The sequence below is a fragment of the Clavelina lepadiformis genome, chromosome 5 (assembly GCF_947623445.1).
Source record: "Clavelina lepadiformis chromosome 5, kaClaLepa1.1, whole genome shotgun sequence".
In the NCBI taxonomy this organism is placed as follows: Eukaryota; Metazoa; Chordata; class Ascidiacea; order Aplousobranchia; family Clavelinidae; genus Clavelina; species Clavelina lepadiformis.
In genome coordinates, this window is record NC_135244.1 from 13,140,120 (window position 1) to 13,157,409 (window position 17,290).

General features: G+C 36.1%; 1 protein-coding gene across 1 annotated transcript; it reads left to right on the forward strand.

The window, feature by feature from the left end:
* Nucleotides 1-10,391: 10,391 nt before the first annotated feature.
* Nucleotides 10,392-17,232, forward strand: LOC143460441 (cystinosin-like). Its single transcript, XM_076957938.1, has 9 exons — nucleotides 10,392-12,017; nucleotides 12,138-12,304; nucleotides 14,360-14,454; nucleotides 14,679-14,834; nucleotides 14,929-15,028; nucleotides 15,139-15,258; nucleotides 15,359-15,529; nucleotides 16,220-16,337; nucleotides 16,623-17,232. The coding sequence occupies exons 1-9, from the start codon at nucleotides 11,936-11,938 to the stop codon at nucleotides 16,784-16,786; spliced, it is 1,173 nt and encodes a 390-aa protein (XP_076814053.1). The 5' UTR covers nucleotides 10,392-11,935; the 3' UTR covers nucleotides 16,787-17,232.
* Nucleotides 17,233-17,290: the final 58 nt, after the last annotated feature.

Consider the following 17,290-nt stretch of genomic DNA (forward strand, 5'->3'; position numbering starts at 1 on the left):
GCCTATTCGATGATGGATTGCTTTCTCTACCCACAAACCGACTTTTCCTTTCAAGCGCTCAATATTGTCACACTTACCTAAACCAAAGCTTAACAGTGACATACCGTACTCGCTGCTTGGATAAAAAAATGAAAGGATTTTGCGGAGCATTATTAGAGCACGCCGCTTTTTCTTTTTTTGGTGAATGGTGTAGGGCCTAAACGCGGGCATTATTACGAAACAAATTGTACCCCAAAGGTCCTACCTTCCGCAACGCATGAACTCGCTCAAGGCACGTTAGGGTAATGGACCGGGCAAGAAGGAAACAAATCGTTATCGATTGAAGTAGATTTGCGCTTTTGTTTCACAGGTTAATAGTTAAAAGAAAATAGTTCTATAAGAGCATCATTAATTCAACTTGGTTCAATATTGATGTAGCTTTATCGAGTTACTTTAACGCATTTGTAAAAATGAATTCAGTTTTATTCAACAAACTCCTGCGGGAGTTCCCGAGTTACTTCCGAACTAATAACAGCCCATAATCAACAGCGTTTTGGTCACATGCTACAGTATCAACATAAAAACGCAACTTTTGACACACAACCTGAATAAGTTTTCATACTTTTGTTTCAGAGGGGCATCATGCTACCGCAATAGCAAACAGATTGAACCATGCAGACAAAACAGCAAACAACACTTTTTATAGCGACCTTATAAAATCGTTAATCGTCAAATGAAGAAGAATTGCGCAGCCGTACATAACCAACTTCCGTTCGCCTTCATTTGGGTAACACATTCGGACAGTTGAGAATTGTTTCCAAACTAATTTGAAAGAATTCTGTGGTTGCTATTTTAAGGAAAACATTGAGAATCGTTCACCATTGCCTTATTCTGCAGAAACAGCGGTGATTATAATAGGAGGTATTTTTCTTTACAATTCTATCATCAACAAAAGAATAATGAGTAGAAAAGGAATTTTCATCGATACTTCATTGTCAAATGATTCTAAATTCATTCGCCGCGCACACACGCAACTATTAACGTCTCGCCTATTCAAGTGCATCGTTCTTTGCCTGTTATGATAAACATCGGTATGTTTGGACTGAGTTTGAAGGGAAGCATATCTATGGCGCACAGACCGAACCCTGAAACAAGCTAGAGTGCCTGCTAAAATAACAAACTCTACTGAGGCGTGCCGCTCCTCGGAGTAAATGTTTGTGGACAGAGTTCGTCGTGTAACAAAGCCGTTCCCTTCGCAACGGCTCAACTAGAGCTAAGTTAGCATTTTAACCAAAATTAACAAAACTAACAGCGACGTAATAGGATAGAAATAAATCAATCTCTTTACGTCTTCATTATCCGGCGCAAACACGAAACTTACTTTCAACTGGACGTACCACAGCCTGTAAACGGTCTCAGTCGGGAGTTTATACGTTTAATTAAGCATATTAATCAAAAATAATTCCAGCTCAATTTTACAATATCCGATTTACTCACCATTCTTTCCATTTACTTCACCCTGACACCATTTGTTTATCCCTGACTAAGTCGTAATCCCTGGACATTGTTATTACTTTCTAATCTGCTCTATAGACTAGGTTATGCTTATAGATTCCACAACACAAGGCTCATACAGCACTTTGAACTTCGTTCTTCCCATATTTAATTAACTTCAAATAGTTCATCTTATCGTACAAGGTTTGAAAAGAAACACAAAAGAAAAATTAATCCATCATAAACAACGCTGTGGCTTGATGTGTCGGCGATTCACCATCTAATTAACGCTGATAACGAGGTGTGCTGCCCGAGGCAAGAAGATAAGGTACGCGGAAGTTTTACATTTCATTAGCACGTTTCAGAGGCTACACTCAAGACATGTACAACTGTTTACACTAATCAAGGATTCAAGCGCTCACTTGATGGGTTTATTTTCGAGAATTTCTGAAGAACATGAGGCAATCGCTCACCTGATAGTCGGCCCAAGGCAAGAGCCTTGTATAAACTTATAAATTTCGAATGCGTAAAGCAAATGACGTGTTTGATACTAAAACTAATCGGGTTTTCTCGTCCTAAGAGCTGTGGTTTGTTTTGTAAATGTGTACCTTAATCCCAAACCTCTGTCACACCATATTCGTCTCCTGCTTCGCCTTTAATCCAAAACTCAGTATGACACAAAAGTTAAGTTTAATTTGGGTCAAAAGGTCAAGCAATGATTTAAGACTTGTTTATTTATAATTTTGGGTAGAGACGTTTTGCTTCTCTTTTAAATAATTCTCTTTTTCAACGTAGATTTTATACTTCTCAGAAACTATAATAACATCAGTATTCCTGGCCAGGAAATGTACAGCACGAATTAGCTATTAGGTAAAAGCTGATTACGAAAAATTAAGAATATCTTTAACACGTAAGAGACTGACATTACGACAAATCATTGACGTATGCTAAGAGTGTTTACTCGCCCATTACTCTTTATTTAATTAAACACTTAACGTCGAACTGGTTAGTTACAGACCAGCCACCTGACTCAAGTGGTACTCACATTGGTGAATAAGTAGAATAGGGAAAACGCCTTTTTTGATACAATCTATAATAAATATGTAACAAATCTCGTTTATCGATTCAACACCAAGCGCCCTTCACATTAAATTGAGGATTCAATTAACGGCTCACTCTAATTGAATTTCTCATCAGGTCCCATGGTATGTACACGTAATGTCCCATCAGTGCCACACGTCCTTTTGTGCCCTTCCTGAATTCGAGCCTATGCTGAAATCTCATGGGCACTTCGTTAGTGTGATGATCTAATAACAAACACCAAGATTGAGGGCAGTGGGAAACATCGTAAAAGCAAATCGCTGTACTGAAGTTAACCAAATAATGCATTGCAAACATTTACGAAATATATTGGTAGAGCTTAATCATACATACTATAACTTTAAAGATCTACAATGTGTGGAGATATTACGTTTTAGATGAAACAATTCAAAATTCTGCAAAAACCAATTTTAACTGTACTGGGTTCAGTGTGGTTTCCTTTAAACTGTTACTTAACCTTAAAAAACTTTTATATTCCTATACACATATTTCTGAGTATGCGTATAATGTAAGACATCAATCTCAATTACGTTTTCGTTAATGCTTCCTCCGAGAGCTAGCTCTAGCTCAAGAAAGGATATCTAATTGCCGCTTTGAGCCAGATGCTGCTGCTTGGTGATTGCCAATCAAACCGCAAAGGCAGTCTTGGTGTCAACTGTGAAAATGGGCAGAATCCCCTGATGCGTTTGGACTGTATTGAAAGAAATAGTCCAGCCATTAGAAGTTAGTTTCCGTCATTCATACAGCATTTAAGCTCACTGCTGCTATGAAATATCTGTTATTCTCTAGCAAAACAACCTGACTACTAAAGTTAATCTCTGTGCTGCTAAAAATAAAGATTGATTATTTTATAAAAGCAGGTTGATGTGATGTAAACCATTTATCATAAATAATGAGAACAAATGTCTGGTCTAAATCGAAATAAATAAAGACCATAGCTGAGTAATCAATTTCCACAATCGTAAGCTGATTTTGTCCTAGAAAAGTATTAAAACATTTTTTACAAAACATTTATTAAGTTTGAAATTTAACAAAATGTGCAGAAATTCCCCCCAAAAAAATCTTTTGATCCGCCGCTGATGGTAAGCTAGTGATTCAATTCAAAATAAACTCAGTTCATCTAATTAATCTTTCCCAGTTGTCTCACAATATACAAACTGTAGGCATTCACAAATCTCTTTAATCGGCTATAGATAAGAGAAAAGGCGCTTGTTTTTTCAAACGTATCAAGTTCTAAATTCCACAATTTGTACACAATTTCGTGGAAAGATTCTGAATAAAAGCTATCACAAAAACATAGTCATTATACAATAGCCGTGTGTTTCATGTAAACTACAATGTGTTTACATCATAAACTTCAGATTCAAAAGAACAAAGCAAAACAAATTTATGCGGTCACCGAATGCGGAAGCCAATCTGTGGGATTTTTTCAATATGAAAAGGACGCTTAACCCAACACTTTATGTGAATAAAAAAGCGTTGAAATTGCTTAGCAGCGTTTAAGCTATTCTTTCATCCACGTTAACTTGCCTCGACATGGCATGTCATACTGGTCAAAAGTGAAAACCGTTATGTGTAAGGTATTGCGATGGCCAAAAAACGCCTAATCGCGGGTGTTCACGTGTTAGCAAAAGTGAAGTAATTGGTTGAGATGGAATGTTTGCTAAATTGGACGGAAAGATTACAAATATTCTACTAGGGATAACAAAGTTCGGCGTGCAATTTTATGAATCTCATGCTTGCATGTGCAACACTTCCCAATATATATAGTAATCTATAGATTATATAGTTACAACCTATAACCTAAACCCAGTCTGCGATTACACTGCAGCCGCCAGCCTTCAAAGACTAAAACGTTCTCGTCTACTTTGGCAATCAACGATCCCAAGCCACCATTTTACCCTTTGTTAACGTGTTTGTGTCCACTTAGCCAACCCAGTATATACCGTACAGGTATTGGTTTGCACTTTTGTCTAGTAATTGTTACAATGGTTGTATATGAGAAGAGATTGATTCTCTTTAAACTTTGCTAAATTGGACAGCCTTTGAAGTTTTGCAATTTCTTTGTAAATAGTTTTGTGAACACGTTCAAAACTCCCGCTCCACAGTGATTGGATGCTTTAGGTTTAGGAGGTTGGCCACCTAGCCTGGGCCTGGACGTAGCCCTGAGGATGGGGCCGCTGACATGATCCTCTGGAAAAAATTGAATTTACAAGGTTTGAAATGCATAAAATTTTGCATTTTCTTTCAAAACCAAAAGGCCGAGATATTTTTGTGCATTTCCTCACACTTTTGGTTCATAAAGCTAATTAGCATTAACCAATGAATTACTCATGTACTGAAAAAAGCTATGAATATAGTTAACAATAATACTCGTATGCCGTGGGAAAATATAATCTGTTCTCCAAGTCTAAACGACCAACAGATGTACGGCAGAAACTACCTCTTACCTGTAAGTATACTTAAGGCGCCTATAGGTTGTTCGTTAAGCACAAATTATTTCATCGATTGTAAGTTGGGGTCTTCTATGATAGACTTATATACTCACGTTGGGTTTGGCTTAATTGGGTCAATATCTTACCAATCGACACACGAATTGTACATATTTCGCAACACCTCTCCACTCTTTCACGAGCAATCAAAAGCCGAATCACACTGTTTTGCTAGTATGCCGCACTTTATTAGATCCCCCACCCGTCTCGTTTGTGTATACTTGCTCAAGGACAAACTTGATGGGAAGTGAATATTATTGTCACAACCAGCGTTTGGCATAAAACGCATAACATTTTTCACTCTATACTTCCTATAGCTATGCCACAAACAGCAAGTGCATCGATAATTTCAAATAGGTCTGAAGTACACTATAGGATCCAAACGTCTGCGTATATTCTAGAACTTGTTTTTAGGTGTGAGTATGGCATATGTCAAAAAATCAACAAGAACAATGTCCTCATACCAACAGGGACTGTTAAATATTATAATCAGAGCTCCTGCCCAGGACGACCAGCAGCAAGTGCCTAATAAACCGCTCTAAACAACAAGTTCGGTCGGTACCTTCGAACAACAATACAGCAAGGGCATGACTTCGAGCAAGCTCAATGTCATTATGCATTTCGCCCACAGATATCGGGGCCTTGTCATCCTCATCTAAGAAACTCGGCAGACAAGCTAGATAGCTACCACTTCTCAACTTCTCGCTTTCTGGTCCACAGTCCACACTAAGCAGAATGACATGGGCCATGGCCTTACCACGTTTCTCATGAGAGCTTAAGACGGTCTTTCGTCAGACAATCTCTGCCGGCCGCAGAGATTGAGCATGAGTGTATGTAAATGCAGACAATTATGACATCATCAATGTACACAAGCACCCGCCATCTTGGATGTCATCATCGTCGCTTCCCTGTTTTTCTCACCCAGTTCATATACTGATGACTTCATCTGCCACCGGAGATACAACTACACCATCATCAACCACGGAAAACGTCAGATTTTCTAAGCAACTAACGACAACCTGGCTCTTCACTTCAGCGCAAATGATGAAGCCTTCTTCTCCAGACGCTAGGGAATAAGATGAAAATTCGGGCTTAGCGTTTGCAAACATTGATGCTGGCAGCCAATTACCGAACAGATGTGTGGTTGGGAAGTTCAGGCTATCCTAGCATCGGCCTTCACATATCACTGTTTGCGAACTCGCGACATCAGTTCCAAGCACTTTAACATTATTGCTAACGAGTCCGTATTAGTACTATACTGTTATCTGATTTCACAAATACAGACTGGAGGCGTAAGAAAACTATTTAATTGCCCTACACTGTCAAAAAAACGTTCCGTGAGGAAGCGGCCATTGTTATAACTACTCGCCATACTGGAGTTCTGGAAGTAAGAACTTTTGCCGCTTTTTTGTAGTGCCTATCCAGGCACAACTCCTATCAACGCAACATCCACTCTTTCGGAATAATTCACTGCTAAAAAGCTAAAATGGACCTAAAATGCCATCCTAAAATGGTGGATGAAACTTGTGAATGTCATCGACTTTCCACACTCCAGCTGCAAGGCATTGTGAAACAGCCATACTGGCCGCTAAGTTCACTTTCCTCATACGTGTTCCCTCCTTACAAGTGCTAATATCAACCAACTGGTTAAAAACCGGATGCAGGATAAAGGCACCACAAGTCGACTGGACTTTTTGCAAAGGAAGTGTCTGACCTATGGAGGGTAAAATACCTGACGGTGAAAACACCTTGAACAATTTCTTCCCAGATGAGTTTGCCGTTGCCTTCCAGCAAGCAAGGCCAGACAAAGCCCGGACCCAAACAATGCCTACCGGAAGTGCTTGCTTGCAACACTATATACTCCCTAAAACCTGACAAAAAGCTATTTGACAATTCCTATTTGCTATCCGAGATCCTCACAATCTGCTACGGGACCCAAACAGCTATCGTCCAATACCTCTTCCTTGAGTTTCCTTCAAGATCCTCGAGCGCCTGATCTACGACCGCGTGAAATCCATTGTCGATTCCCGACTACTACTAGAGCGGGTCGGGTACAAGTCAGGAGGGTAGGAAGTTAACTGAAGACCAGATCACTTTTATGACGCAAGACATCAAGGACAGTTTCAAGGACAGGCTAGGCAAACGTCCAGTGTTCTACTTTTCACCTTACATCCGCCTGCGATATATTATGGCACCGCGGCATTGGGTAGATTATTACTACTGAAAAATGAGGAAAAACACGCAAACATGCAAGATCGATAAAATATTATACAATTAACGGTAGAGTCGAGTAATTAGCGCAAACACAACGTTTAAAACGAAGTGAATGAACCAAGTGAAGTAACCAAGTAGTCACGCCAATGTCACCGCGTGGTGGCGCCATGCCTGCCCGCTTCTTTATCTTATGCCAGACAGGCACATGGTCCGTATGATTATGGTGTATGTCTAGGGTTGTCATACGTACGGATTTTCCCGGACATTTCGGTGTTGAAATCTGTGTCAGGGCATAATTCTAAAAATTACTCTAATGTCCGGAATTTTTGCATCTATTAAGTTATGTTTAACTTGAAATAATAAACTCGTGTTGTGAAAATGAAAGTTTCAACTTTTTACGGACTTCTAGGCCTATCGGCTAAAAGACCTCGCCCTAGCGCTAATCTAGTGTAATTTTTCAGCTAACTTTGTTTTGTGACATAGTGATTTTCATTATTTTGTAATTATTTGAATTGGCTTTTTTATTTTTCCAGTCATTCGACTATGCTAGTTTATTTTTTGTGGAATCAATTTTCCTGTTCGCTTTATGGTGACTAAACCTACCTTTGTATTTCGTAACTTTTAGGTAGTGATTGTGGCAAAATTGGCCTTTTCTACTATGGTAACCCTATGTATGTTTAACACCGGAACTTTTCCTTTACCACAAGTCAAGCTTAGCAATATGCTACACGACTCCGCAAGGATTGGTAATGGAAATATTTTTGTAAAGTCTACACCCAAGATATACCGAACACGATATCGTCCAACTTCACCTACGCGGGAAACGTAGCAATGGTTTACTAGGCAAGAAAATTTGTAGCAGTGGAGGCTAACACCCTTTACCAGGGGAAGACTATTATAGCTGTTTACTTCCAAAAAGGGAGATTGAAGCTCAACGAAACTAAGTCTGGGCAGTCTTTCACCTTAGCTACAAGAAAGCAAATTATTAGCTCAAAGCTAGCATCAACAGCACGGCTGTCCTCTCCCCAAAATACATTGTGGTGACCTTGGACAGAGCGCACATGTTTTGCCGATACCTTTAGTAATTATGCAAGGTACATTTCACGTTGGTTGGGCATTAAATTTTTGAAAGTGGCTATTTCGCCGTGCGTACAGGTGCATTACGTGGACTGTTATTAAAGATTGGCACTTTAGTGGGGAGAATTGACAACTTATACCAACGATGTTACTTTAATCAACGAAAGGTAACAATGACGCTTTGGAACACAGCGGATAAACATTCAGCGCGCTGTATTTAGAGTAGCTGGGGCTGGGCATGCGAAGATAAATAACCTTGAGTCTCATAATCTCAAGGTCGTTGTTCTGCTTTTCTTAATCTTAGAATTAATTGTTCACTTTGACAACTGTATATTCTGATTATATTGAAGCTTCTTTGAACGAATACATCTAGATAAAGCATTGGTACAGCAACTACAGCATAAAGACGTCCATGTTGCGGCGTTGTTCGTAATAGCAAGAAAAAGAATGAATAACTCAAAATGCACATCAATAACCAGGAAGCAATCGATTACGTCACCCAGTGTTATGCTTCGCTGATTCGATAGATGAGAATTCTATGTCTTACACAATCTTATATTAATTTATAATATTATCACAATCTGTTTAATGAGTAGGCTACCCCGCTTCTGACAATTGCAAAAATCATAAAATTTAGGAAATTGAAAATCTGTCAGCGGAATCGGGTAACTTTTTGGGAAGTCACTGTTTTTCTATCGTGTCGCGCTTGAATTTTGCTCGATTCTTAGGAGTAGGCTAACTTTTAAGACTCAACTCTTAAGAGTACACCTTAATTAACTCAAAATTACTAGGCCTATCCTTTTCGATCAATTGGGTCGAGCAAAAAGGATACTATTGTAAAGGTGAGTAAGTTCCTGTTAATGTTAGCAAATAAAAAATTGAGAATACCGAGTTAGATTTCTCATCAGAACCGATTAAAATTTTTGGTCAAATCAATGCATTTCTATCGCATCATGCTTGGATCAGCTGATCGTTTTTCGGAGTTGCTTAACGTTAATCAGCTTAAAATTACTAGTTTTACTACCATTTTTGATTAATTGGAACGAGCAAAAAGAATACCATTGTGAAGATGAGAAAATTCCTCTTAACATTAGCAAATAAGAAAGTGGGTAAATGAAATTAAATTTCTTACCAAAGATGATTAAAATATTTTGCTGAATCACTGCATTTTTATTGTGTCACGTTTGGATTTTGCTCGGCTCTTAGGAGTAGGCTACAAGTTAGCGTAATTAGCTCTAAATTGCCACTTTTTTGATCAATTGGAGCGAGCAAAAAGGATACCATTGTTAATGTGAGTAAATTCCTGTTAATATTAGTAAATAAAAAAGTGGGAACACCAAGTTATATTTGTGAGCAGACAAAATTTTTGGTTTAATCACTGCATTTTCCATCGCGCTCGTGGAGAACTTATGATGATATTATAATTTAAATTCCTTCACTGCTGTGCAAATCTTGCTTGATCATCTGGTTTGGGTGCCTTGATCACGCATGTTGCTTTGCTTTGCATTTGACGCACGGTCGTGCTGTCGCGTTGCCCTTTTGTTGTTATTGGTTCTATGATCTTGCTAGGATTCAGATTCAGTTATTATAGGCTAGCCTATAATAACTAGGGCGATTCAAAGTCTATAAAGTCAATTTTTCTGATTTTAGCTCGATTTGTGTTTTTGCACGGGTGATGCACATTTTTTTGCATAATATATTCTTAAAAATTTTACTTTTCAGTTTTTCTGAAAAGAAGATAAAAACAGGTGACAGAACATAGGACTTTGACTATCAATATCATAACTTTATGACGCATTGATGTAAAATGCTATACATATGTGTCAGCATTATAATTTAAGTAGTTAATTAAAGTGAATTTTCTGTTTTTTTTGTTCTTTTATATATTGTGTTGAATAAGGCTAATAATGTCAATTTTTTAAGTTTTTTAGGTCAATAAAGAATCATCCTACTAACAACTATTGTCATTAGTTTTCTATGGTAAGACAATTGACTTGGCTAATAACATAAAAGCTTGAGTCAATTGATCCACATCCGAAACCAAGGCATCAGAAAGCAAAAGTATTGTTTTTGTTGACAAGAAACAGTGTGTTTCGGTGTTTGTAGACAACTAAATTCATTTTTTGTTGCACTGTAATGTGTTCGGAAGAAAGTATAAGAAACTACTGTTCAGTTGACCTAGTCAAAGGTCTAAATTGTGCGATAGTACATTAGGCTATAAACCTACCGGTACTATAAAAAATCAAAAAACCAAAACAAAAAATGTGTGGCAATCGGAATTTTCACTAAGGCTAGCTGGGTAATCCGTAACTGGGACTCGATCGATGAAGAATTATCTTCAGTTAACCCAGTTTTAAGTCGTGCAAAGACTTTGCTCAGTCCGAGGATGAAGATTCGGCTGTTATGCCATACCTCAATACTGAAATATAATTTAAATGAACCGACTGGAGTCAAGTCGAGTCATTTTAATTATATTCTCAAGTTAAGTCTTAATTTTCTTGAAAGGAACTCCAGACATCTTTAAAAAAGTGACTCTAGTCATTACGACTTTACCCAACTGGAAAATAGGGCAGTTTTCGACGAGCTTTTCTTAACTTATTAGAACTTGGCGTATCAAGTAAACTATTTAGCATACAAGTTAATAAATCTCGTGCGTCCAGGGGCCACACTTTCTACTATGACTACTCTGTCCTACTAGACCCAAAAAATGAACATATAATCAACTGATTAGGTAACCATAATGGAAGATGTGGCGCCTCAAACACACATGAGATTTATTAACATGCACACCAAACTTTTTGATTGTCACACTGTTTTGAAACAAATAAACAAAGAAAAAGCCAGTTGTTTGTAAACAAAGAGTTGAGGCTTGAGTGCACGCTATCACCCGATGATTTGGCACAATAAAATACAATAGAACAGAAAATGGTGGAACCGAAAACGGCAACACTGGTAAACAACGACATGGAAAATATTGATATAGGAAATGACAGTACCGAAAAATGACGGCAATTAGTGGTGTTTCTTTTTAAAACTTTAATTTGTCTTTGCTCCGCAAATTTGTGCTTTTTGCTTCATGTACGCATTTAATTTACTCAAAGAATATAAAAGACTTTTATACTCGATTTGCTAGTCCTCATTAACATTTTATATCATACCGTCAAGCTGTTTCTTTTAGACTTTGTTAAATTGCTTTTCTCTTATTATATCCCTCCTTGAAACCGACAGTTTGATTAGTTTTGATTTGTTCTCGAAAACTGCTGTAATTTCCAGTAAGATTGATTTGTGATTATTATTGGCGATTCCTGAATTTGTACTTATAAAATTTGATTACTGATAAAATTTTATTGATTGACAATCGATTATGATTACCCCAACTTTGCTTACAACCCCATTAATTTTGGGCCACAAGCTTTGTAACCGCGTTTAGTTACAAGTTTATAGTTAGGCAAGCCTTTTTAAAAATGGAAATATATAAGTTCTAAATGATTGGTTTGTCCCATAATGATTCTAGGTAGTAGAGGTAAATTAGAGTATAAATTTAATTTCATATATGGTTTGAATATACTCTTATAACAATGGTAGCTAAGTTATTTTATGTGTTATACTTACTGGTTGCAATTTTCTGCAATATCACCAACATCCTTGCTCAAACTTCAAGTAAGTTATATGTAAGTAGGATATTTTTTTGGTAGTTGACATAAAAATACGAATAAGCAACAACGAAACAACAAGTTTAGTTGAGTATTACCTTTGCTGTTACAAAATGTTGCATTTCAGTGCCTTTTGTTTTATCTTGGGATGAAAGTGTGAAGCTTCTAAAAGGAGAAACAAAAAACATCACTTTCTTTTTGAACGAAGCTTTGGCAGAGCCTGTCAGTCTTTACTTGAACACATCATATAAGCATCCATCTAGTGGACCTGATCCTCTTAGTTATCCACACCAGGTACTTATGTTATAGTGAAGCAATTTTACATCTTAAGAGTACAGTGCAAGGTATATAGAGTTATAGACTTAACTTTTATATTTAAAAATGAGTTAAGATCTTTTTGTTGCTAAAATTAAATGGGTGTGTACTGAAATTTATTAATCTAGATTTTGTCAGCTGCAAAAAGCCTTTTTGAGTTTTATTTGAGGTCACTTACATTTTAAACATTAAAAGCAAATTTTGCTATGACATTTCAAATAACTGGTTTATAGTTATGCAAACATTTTGTTGCAAAAAATTTTATACTTTACACCAGCGGTTCTTAATTGGTGCGAAATTTCCCATCTATGGAAACTGGCACTGTCGTGTTACCAGCCAAAATAAGAGGTTTCAGACGTGCAGTCAATACCATCCGTAAACCTCTTATTGCTTGGATATGTTACACGTTTTATTCAAATTCCTGTTAAATTCCCTATAGTAAATGACCTCTACTTATGTTCTATCTATTTAAACTATATATACACATTCTGTTTGGCGTAACCTTTAAATTGATACCACACATGATATTTTTATATTAATATAGATTAGATAAGTCATAATTAAGAGGTATGTGAAAAAGGGGCATGGTTTATGACAATAAAAAACATTGCCCATGTTGCCAAGGTGGCACCCGTCAGATTCTTGAAGTAGACACCCTATACCAGGGGCCGGGAACTTTTTTGGCTAAGGGAGCCATGTAAGCTACATATTTTTGATTGTATTTCCGTGAGAGCCATATAATATTTTTCAACACTTAATGCAACTAACATGTGCGTTTTTAAGTAAAACCAACAATTTTAGACAACGGTAAATGTCTGAATTACTCTTTAATAACATGCTTCTTACTGCTAATGCGACTTACAATTACAGAAAACATATTATTCGTAATAATTGTGCTAAGAAATGCCAGCTTAGATTTATCTGGAAACCAGATGCCATCATCAAAAGAGCCACATCTGGCTCGCGAGCCATAGGTTTCCAACCTCTGCCCTATACTATCATTTTCAGCAAAAAATTGCATATGTACCTAAACAACAATCATGTCATAATTTTGTTCAAATCTACCTGACTAATATCATTTTCTTGTGCAATAATGATGTAATAAAATTTTTCACCAAAATACCCTTTTTCATCAAAAATTTGAATTTTTATGATTTTATTCACAAAAAAAGTATCAAATCAGATGATAATGAGTAAACAAATATAAGCAATCGCAGATACATCATAAATAGATACATATCAAACTGAACCATTATTTTAATATGACCAACGATGGCAACTAGTGGAAACTATCCGACCACAAAGGTTTAAATTAGTTTAAAATTAAAAGAATTTAATCACGGCAGTGTCTATTGCATCGAGTTGGATCCAAAAAAGTGTAGTGTGCTATTTCAGAATGCTGCTATTGCCCGGTTTCAAAAAAACGGTAGTGTGGGCCAGGAGCCAAGTGCAGATATTGTATGCATTTCAATAAAATATAGTTTTCAATGTTTTGTGGGCATAACATATAACAAAAAGTAGGTAGCAATTGCATAATAACGTAATATATAATTTAACGTTTCTAACAGCATCTACGTTACATAATTACCTAAATTTCCTAATTATTGTCAATTACGTGCAAGACTGTTTGAAAGTGAAGAATTTTGAATTGTTGAATATCGGCATCTACAATTCCAGAAGATTCTTAATACTCTAGTCATCTATTAATCATTTGTGGCAAGTGTGACTCTGACTCTTCAGCATGGGATTCCATGAAATTTCCGAAAACGTTTGCTCACCCACTTTGCTCTATACTTTTCAACATTTTGCAGCTTACTATTTTAGGGGTATCTGAAAGTTTTAAAATATCCTTGTTTCTTAAAATACGGAAGATTTTAACTAAATGTTTTAACGCAAGGCTCAGTTATGCACTGCACAACATTTTGGTTGAGTTTGAGCAACTTGACAAAAGGTAAAACTGGAGGTTGTAAAACCCTTGACATGGAATGATGCATGACTTTTTTCTTCTTGACGCTGGTTATTTGTTTTTGGTAGATTGACTTTGGTACAAATGTTACGAAAAAGTATGTACCCGTCACAGGTGCAGTTGTCGGCCAGATTGTTATTAATGTCACATCAACTCAACTAATGTAAGAAACATTTGTGCTAATATTGATAAACGCTATTACTTTGCTTTTCAGTAAAATATGCTTTTGGTAATTACAGCAACTGGTGATGTCATTATATTTAATACTTGTTCCCATACAGTGTAGCCTATATAGTTTTAGTGTTATAGTAATTTTAAGTTTAACCATTTTATGTTTATATAGTAATTAAAGTATTTCCATAACCAAAGTTCTTCTTTTTGTGTTAGACTTCCTGACAAAGAAAATCTAACAAACACTATCCGTGGATATGTTGTACGAAGTTACACACTTACTACTATTAACACTGTCATTGGATGGGTGTATTTTGTTGCTTGGTCTGTCTCATTTTACCCACAAGTTGTTTTGAACTTTCAACGTAAAAGGTTTGTTTGCTTTTGCGTAGTTCTATCATTTGGTTTTTGGCACAAAGATGGCAGAAGAACAAATACAGTATATTTTTATTTCTTGTTTTTATAGCGTTATTGGACTAAACTTTGACTTTTTGGCTTATAATGTTACGGGATTCATTGCATATTGTCTTTACAATATTGGGCTTTTTTGGATACCTGTTGTTAAAGTAAGTTATCGAACACTTGACATGTTTTCTTCTGTACGGTTATTATGCATTTCTTCAAAAGTGTTTGCTCAATGGTTACCTTTTTTATTTTTCCCAAATGGACTTTACAGAAACAATATTTAAAGCAGTTTCCAGAAGGTGTTAACCCAGTGCAGCCCAATGATGTGTTTTTTACAATCCATGCTGTAATTCTGACTGCAATTACTATTGTGCAATGTTTCATTTACCAAGTAAGTACTTTGCAAATAATAGTAAATGTGAAAAATTACTATAAAAAGATACATTTCTGCTTGGTAAACATACCATTTATTGTTCTCTGTTTATCTCCAGCATGGTGGTCAAAGAGTTTCTCGTTTTGCAATGGGACTGCTTTCTGCCACAGGACTTGCAGTATTTGTCCTGCTATTTGTTGCTGTTGGACAAAAAATTTCTTGGTTGGAATTTCTAATGATTTTGTCATATGTTAAACTTGGAGTCACTTTGATTAAATACATACCTCAGGTGGGTTACTGGGCGTTTTAAGCATTTTTGTCACAGTCTACAACTCTACATTATATTTTAAAGAATAGAATAGGATTCTTATTGCAGGACAAAGCAGCTCTCTCGTAGCTGCAGTTAGTTTTAAGTTTTAGCAGTTAGTTTTTACGCTTTTAACTTCATATGTCAAGGCTTTGATACTCATGTTCAAGTTATGAATTTTAGTCCATATGACTGTCGCTTATCACAAACAACACATTACTAGTCAGTAGTACTACAGTATGCGTTGGTACTATTTAGGATACAAGAAAACATTAGTTTTTTAGATTTAAATGAGAATTTCACACCAAAATCCAACGTGGTCGTTGTGGAATTAAATTTTAAAGTATTGGTCTCTTTTATGTTATACAAAAATTGTTCTGTAGCTAATTATTTTATAATACAAAATTGTTTTTCTACTTTTTCATGAAACACAATGTCAGTTATCTTTTCACGTTGTATGGCAGCTGAAAACAGTTCAGCAAAGCTAAATACGAAGTTGAAATACAGCTTCGCACAAAAAATCACTGCACAAACTAAAATAACAAAATTTGGAAACCAACACTAATGCCGTTATTAAAATCAAGCTTTGATGTTAGTTACAAAATACAAAACAATACAATATGCAAAACATCACAGTGGCAAATAATTGAAAACATAGTTTTTTTGTTTCAGCTCTACATGAACTATAAGCGCAAAAGCACGGTTGGCTGGAGTATTGGCAATGTGCTGCTGGATTTTACCGGTGGAAGTTTAAGCATTTTACAAATGATCCTTCAGTCGTACAATAATGGTACTGTCAAGCAAGTTTAGTTTAGTGCTTTAGTACTGTGAAAGCTCATTACCTCCACACTCTATAGATCAACTGCACTAACTTCAGCTTCAGATACTTTACAAACATTCAACTTGGGATATAACGAGTGAATTGAAATCTGTAGGCATATTTGTAGCCGCAAAAGAGTATCATGAACAACTTATGCAAAAATAGTTTTCACTAATTGAAAGTAATGTCAAAAAGCAATTAATAAATTATCTCAATGTACGATGTTTTTAAAGTTATGCTTACTTTTTCCTCTAGATGAGTGGGACTTGATCTTTGGAGATCCAACAAAGTTTGGTCTTGGTCTTTTCTCAGTTTTGTTTGATGTACTATTTATCATCCAGCATTATATTTTGTATCGACATAGCAGGAAGCAAGATTATGTAGGATTGCTATCTGAATCCAATGAAGCTGAGGAGTAATAACCACTTTTCATGGTCACTTCGCCATTAGTCATATTTAGAAACTTTTTTGCAACAGCTATTCATTATGGTTAATTTTGACTGGATTTGTTATGTTTTGTGCATCATTTCAGTTGTTTTGTTTGTATAACTGATTTTGAATAAAATTTAAAACTGAGAAAAGTCAAATAAATTCATAAGTATTCATTCTTCGCTTCCATGCTCGTTGGCGATTTACTGTATTATACAGTTAATGTTTTGAGATTCATTAACAATTTTTTGTCATTTTCAATGTTTTGAGGAATATATCATTTGCATAAATATTGCTTTTTATAAACTGTTGATTTAAACGTAACGTATTACTGTAATGTTAAAAAGTGCAATTAAGCTTTTTTTTAAATATTTTATGTGTATTCATAATCATCTGTAACATTAAATATTGTCAGATAAACAAAAAGCACACTGTGCCTTTCTGGTGTGACAGTTCGCATTTCCGTATGCAGACTCACGTGTCAAACTGATTTT

Excerpts from the sequence above, each read along its gene's own strand:
- LOC143460441 (XM_076957938.1), top strand. The coding sequence starts at position 11,936 with ATGGTAGCTAAGTTATTTTATGTGTTATACTTACTGGTTGCAATTTTC. Across the intron at positions 14,835-14,928 it reads TTGAACTTTCAACGTAAAAG|CGTTATTGGACTAAACTTTG; the intron begins GTTTGTTTGCTT and ends TTGTTTTTATAG. Across the intron at positions 16,338-16,622 it reads CCTTCAGTCGTACAATAATG|ATGAGTGGGACTTGATCTTT; the intron begins GTACTGTCAAGC and ends TTTTTCCTCTAG.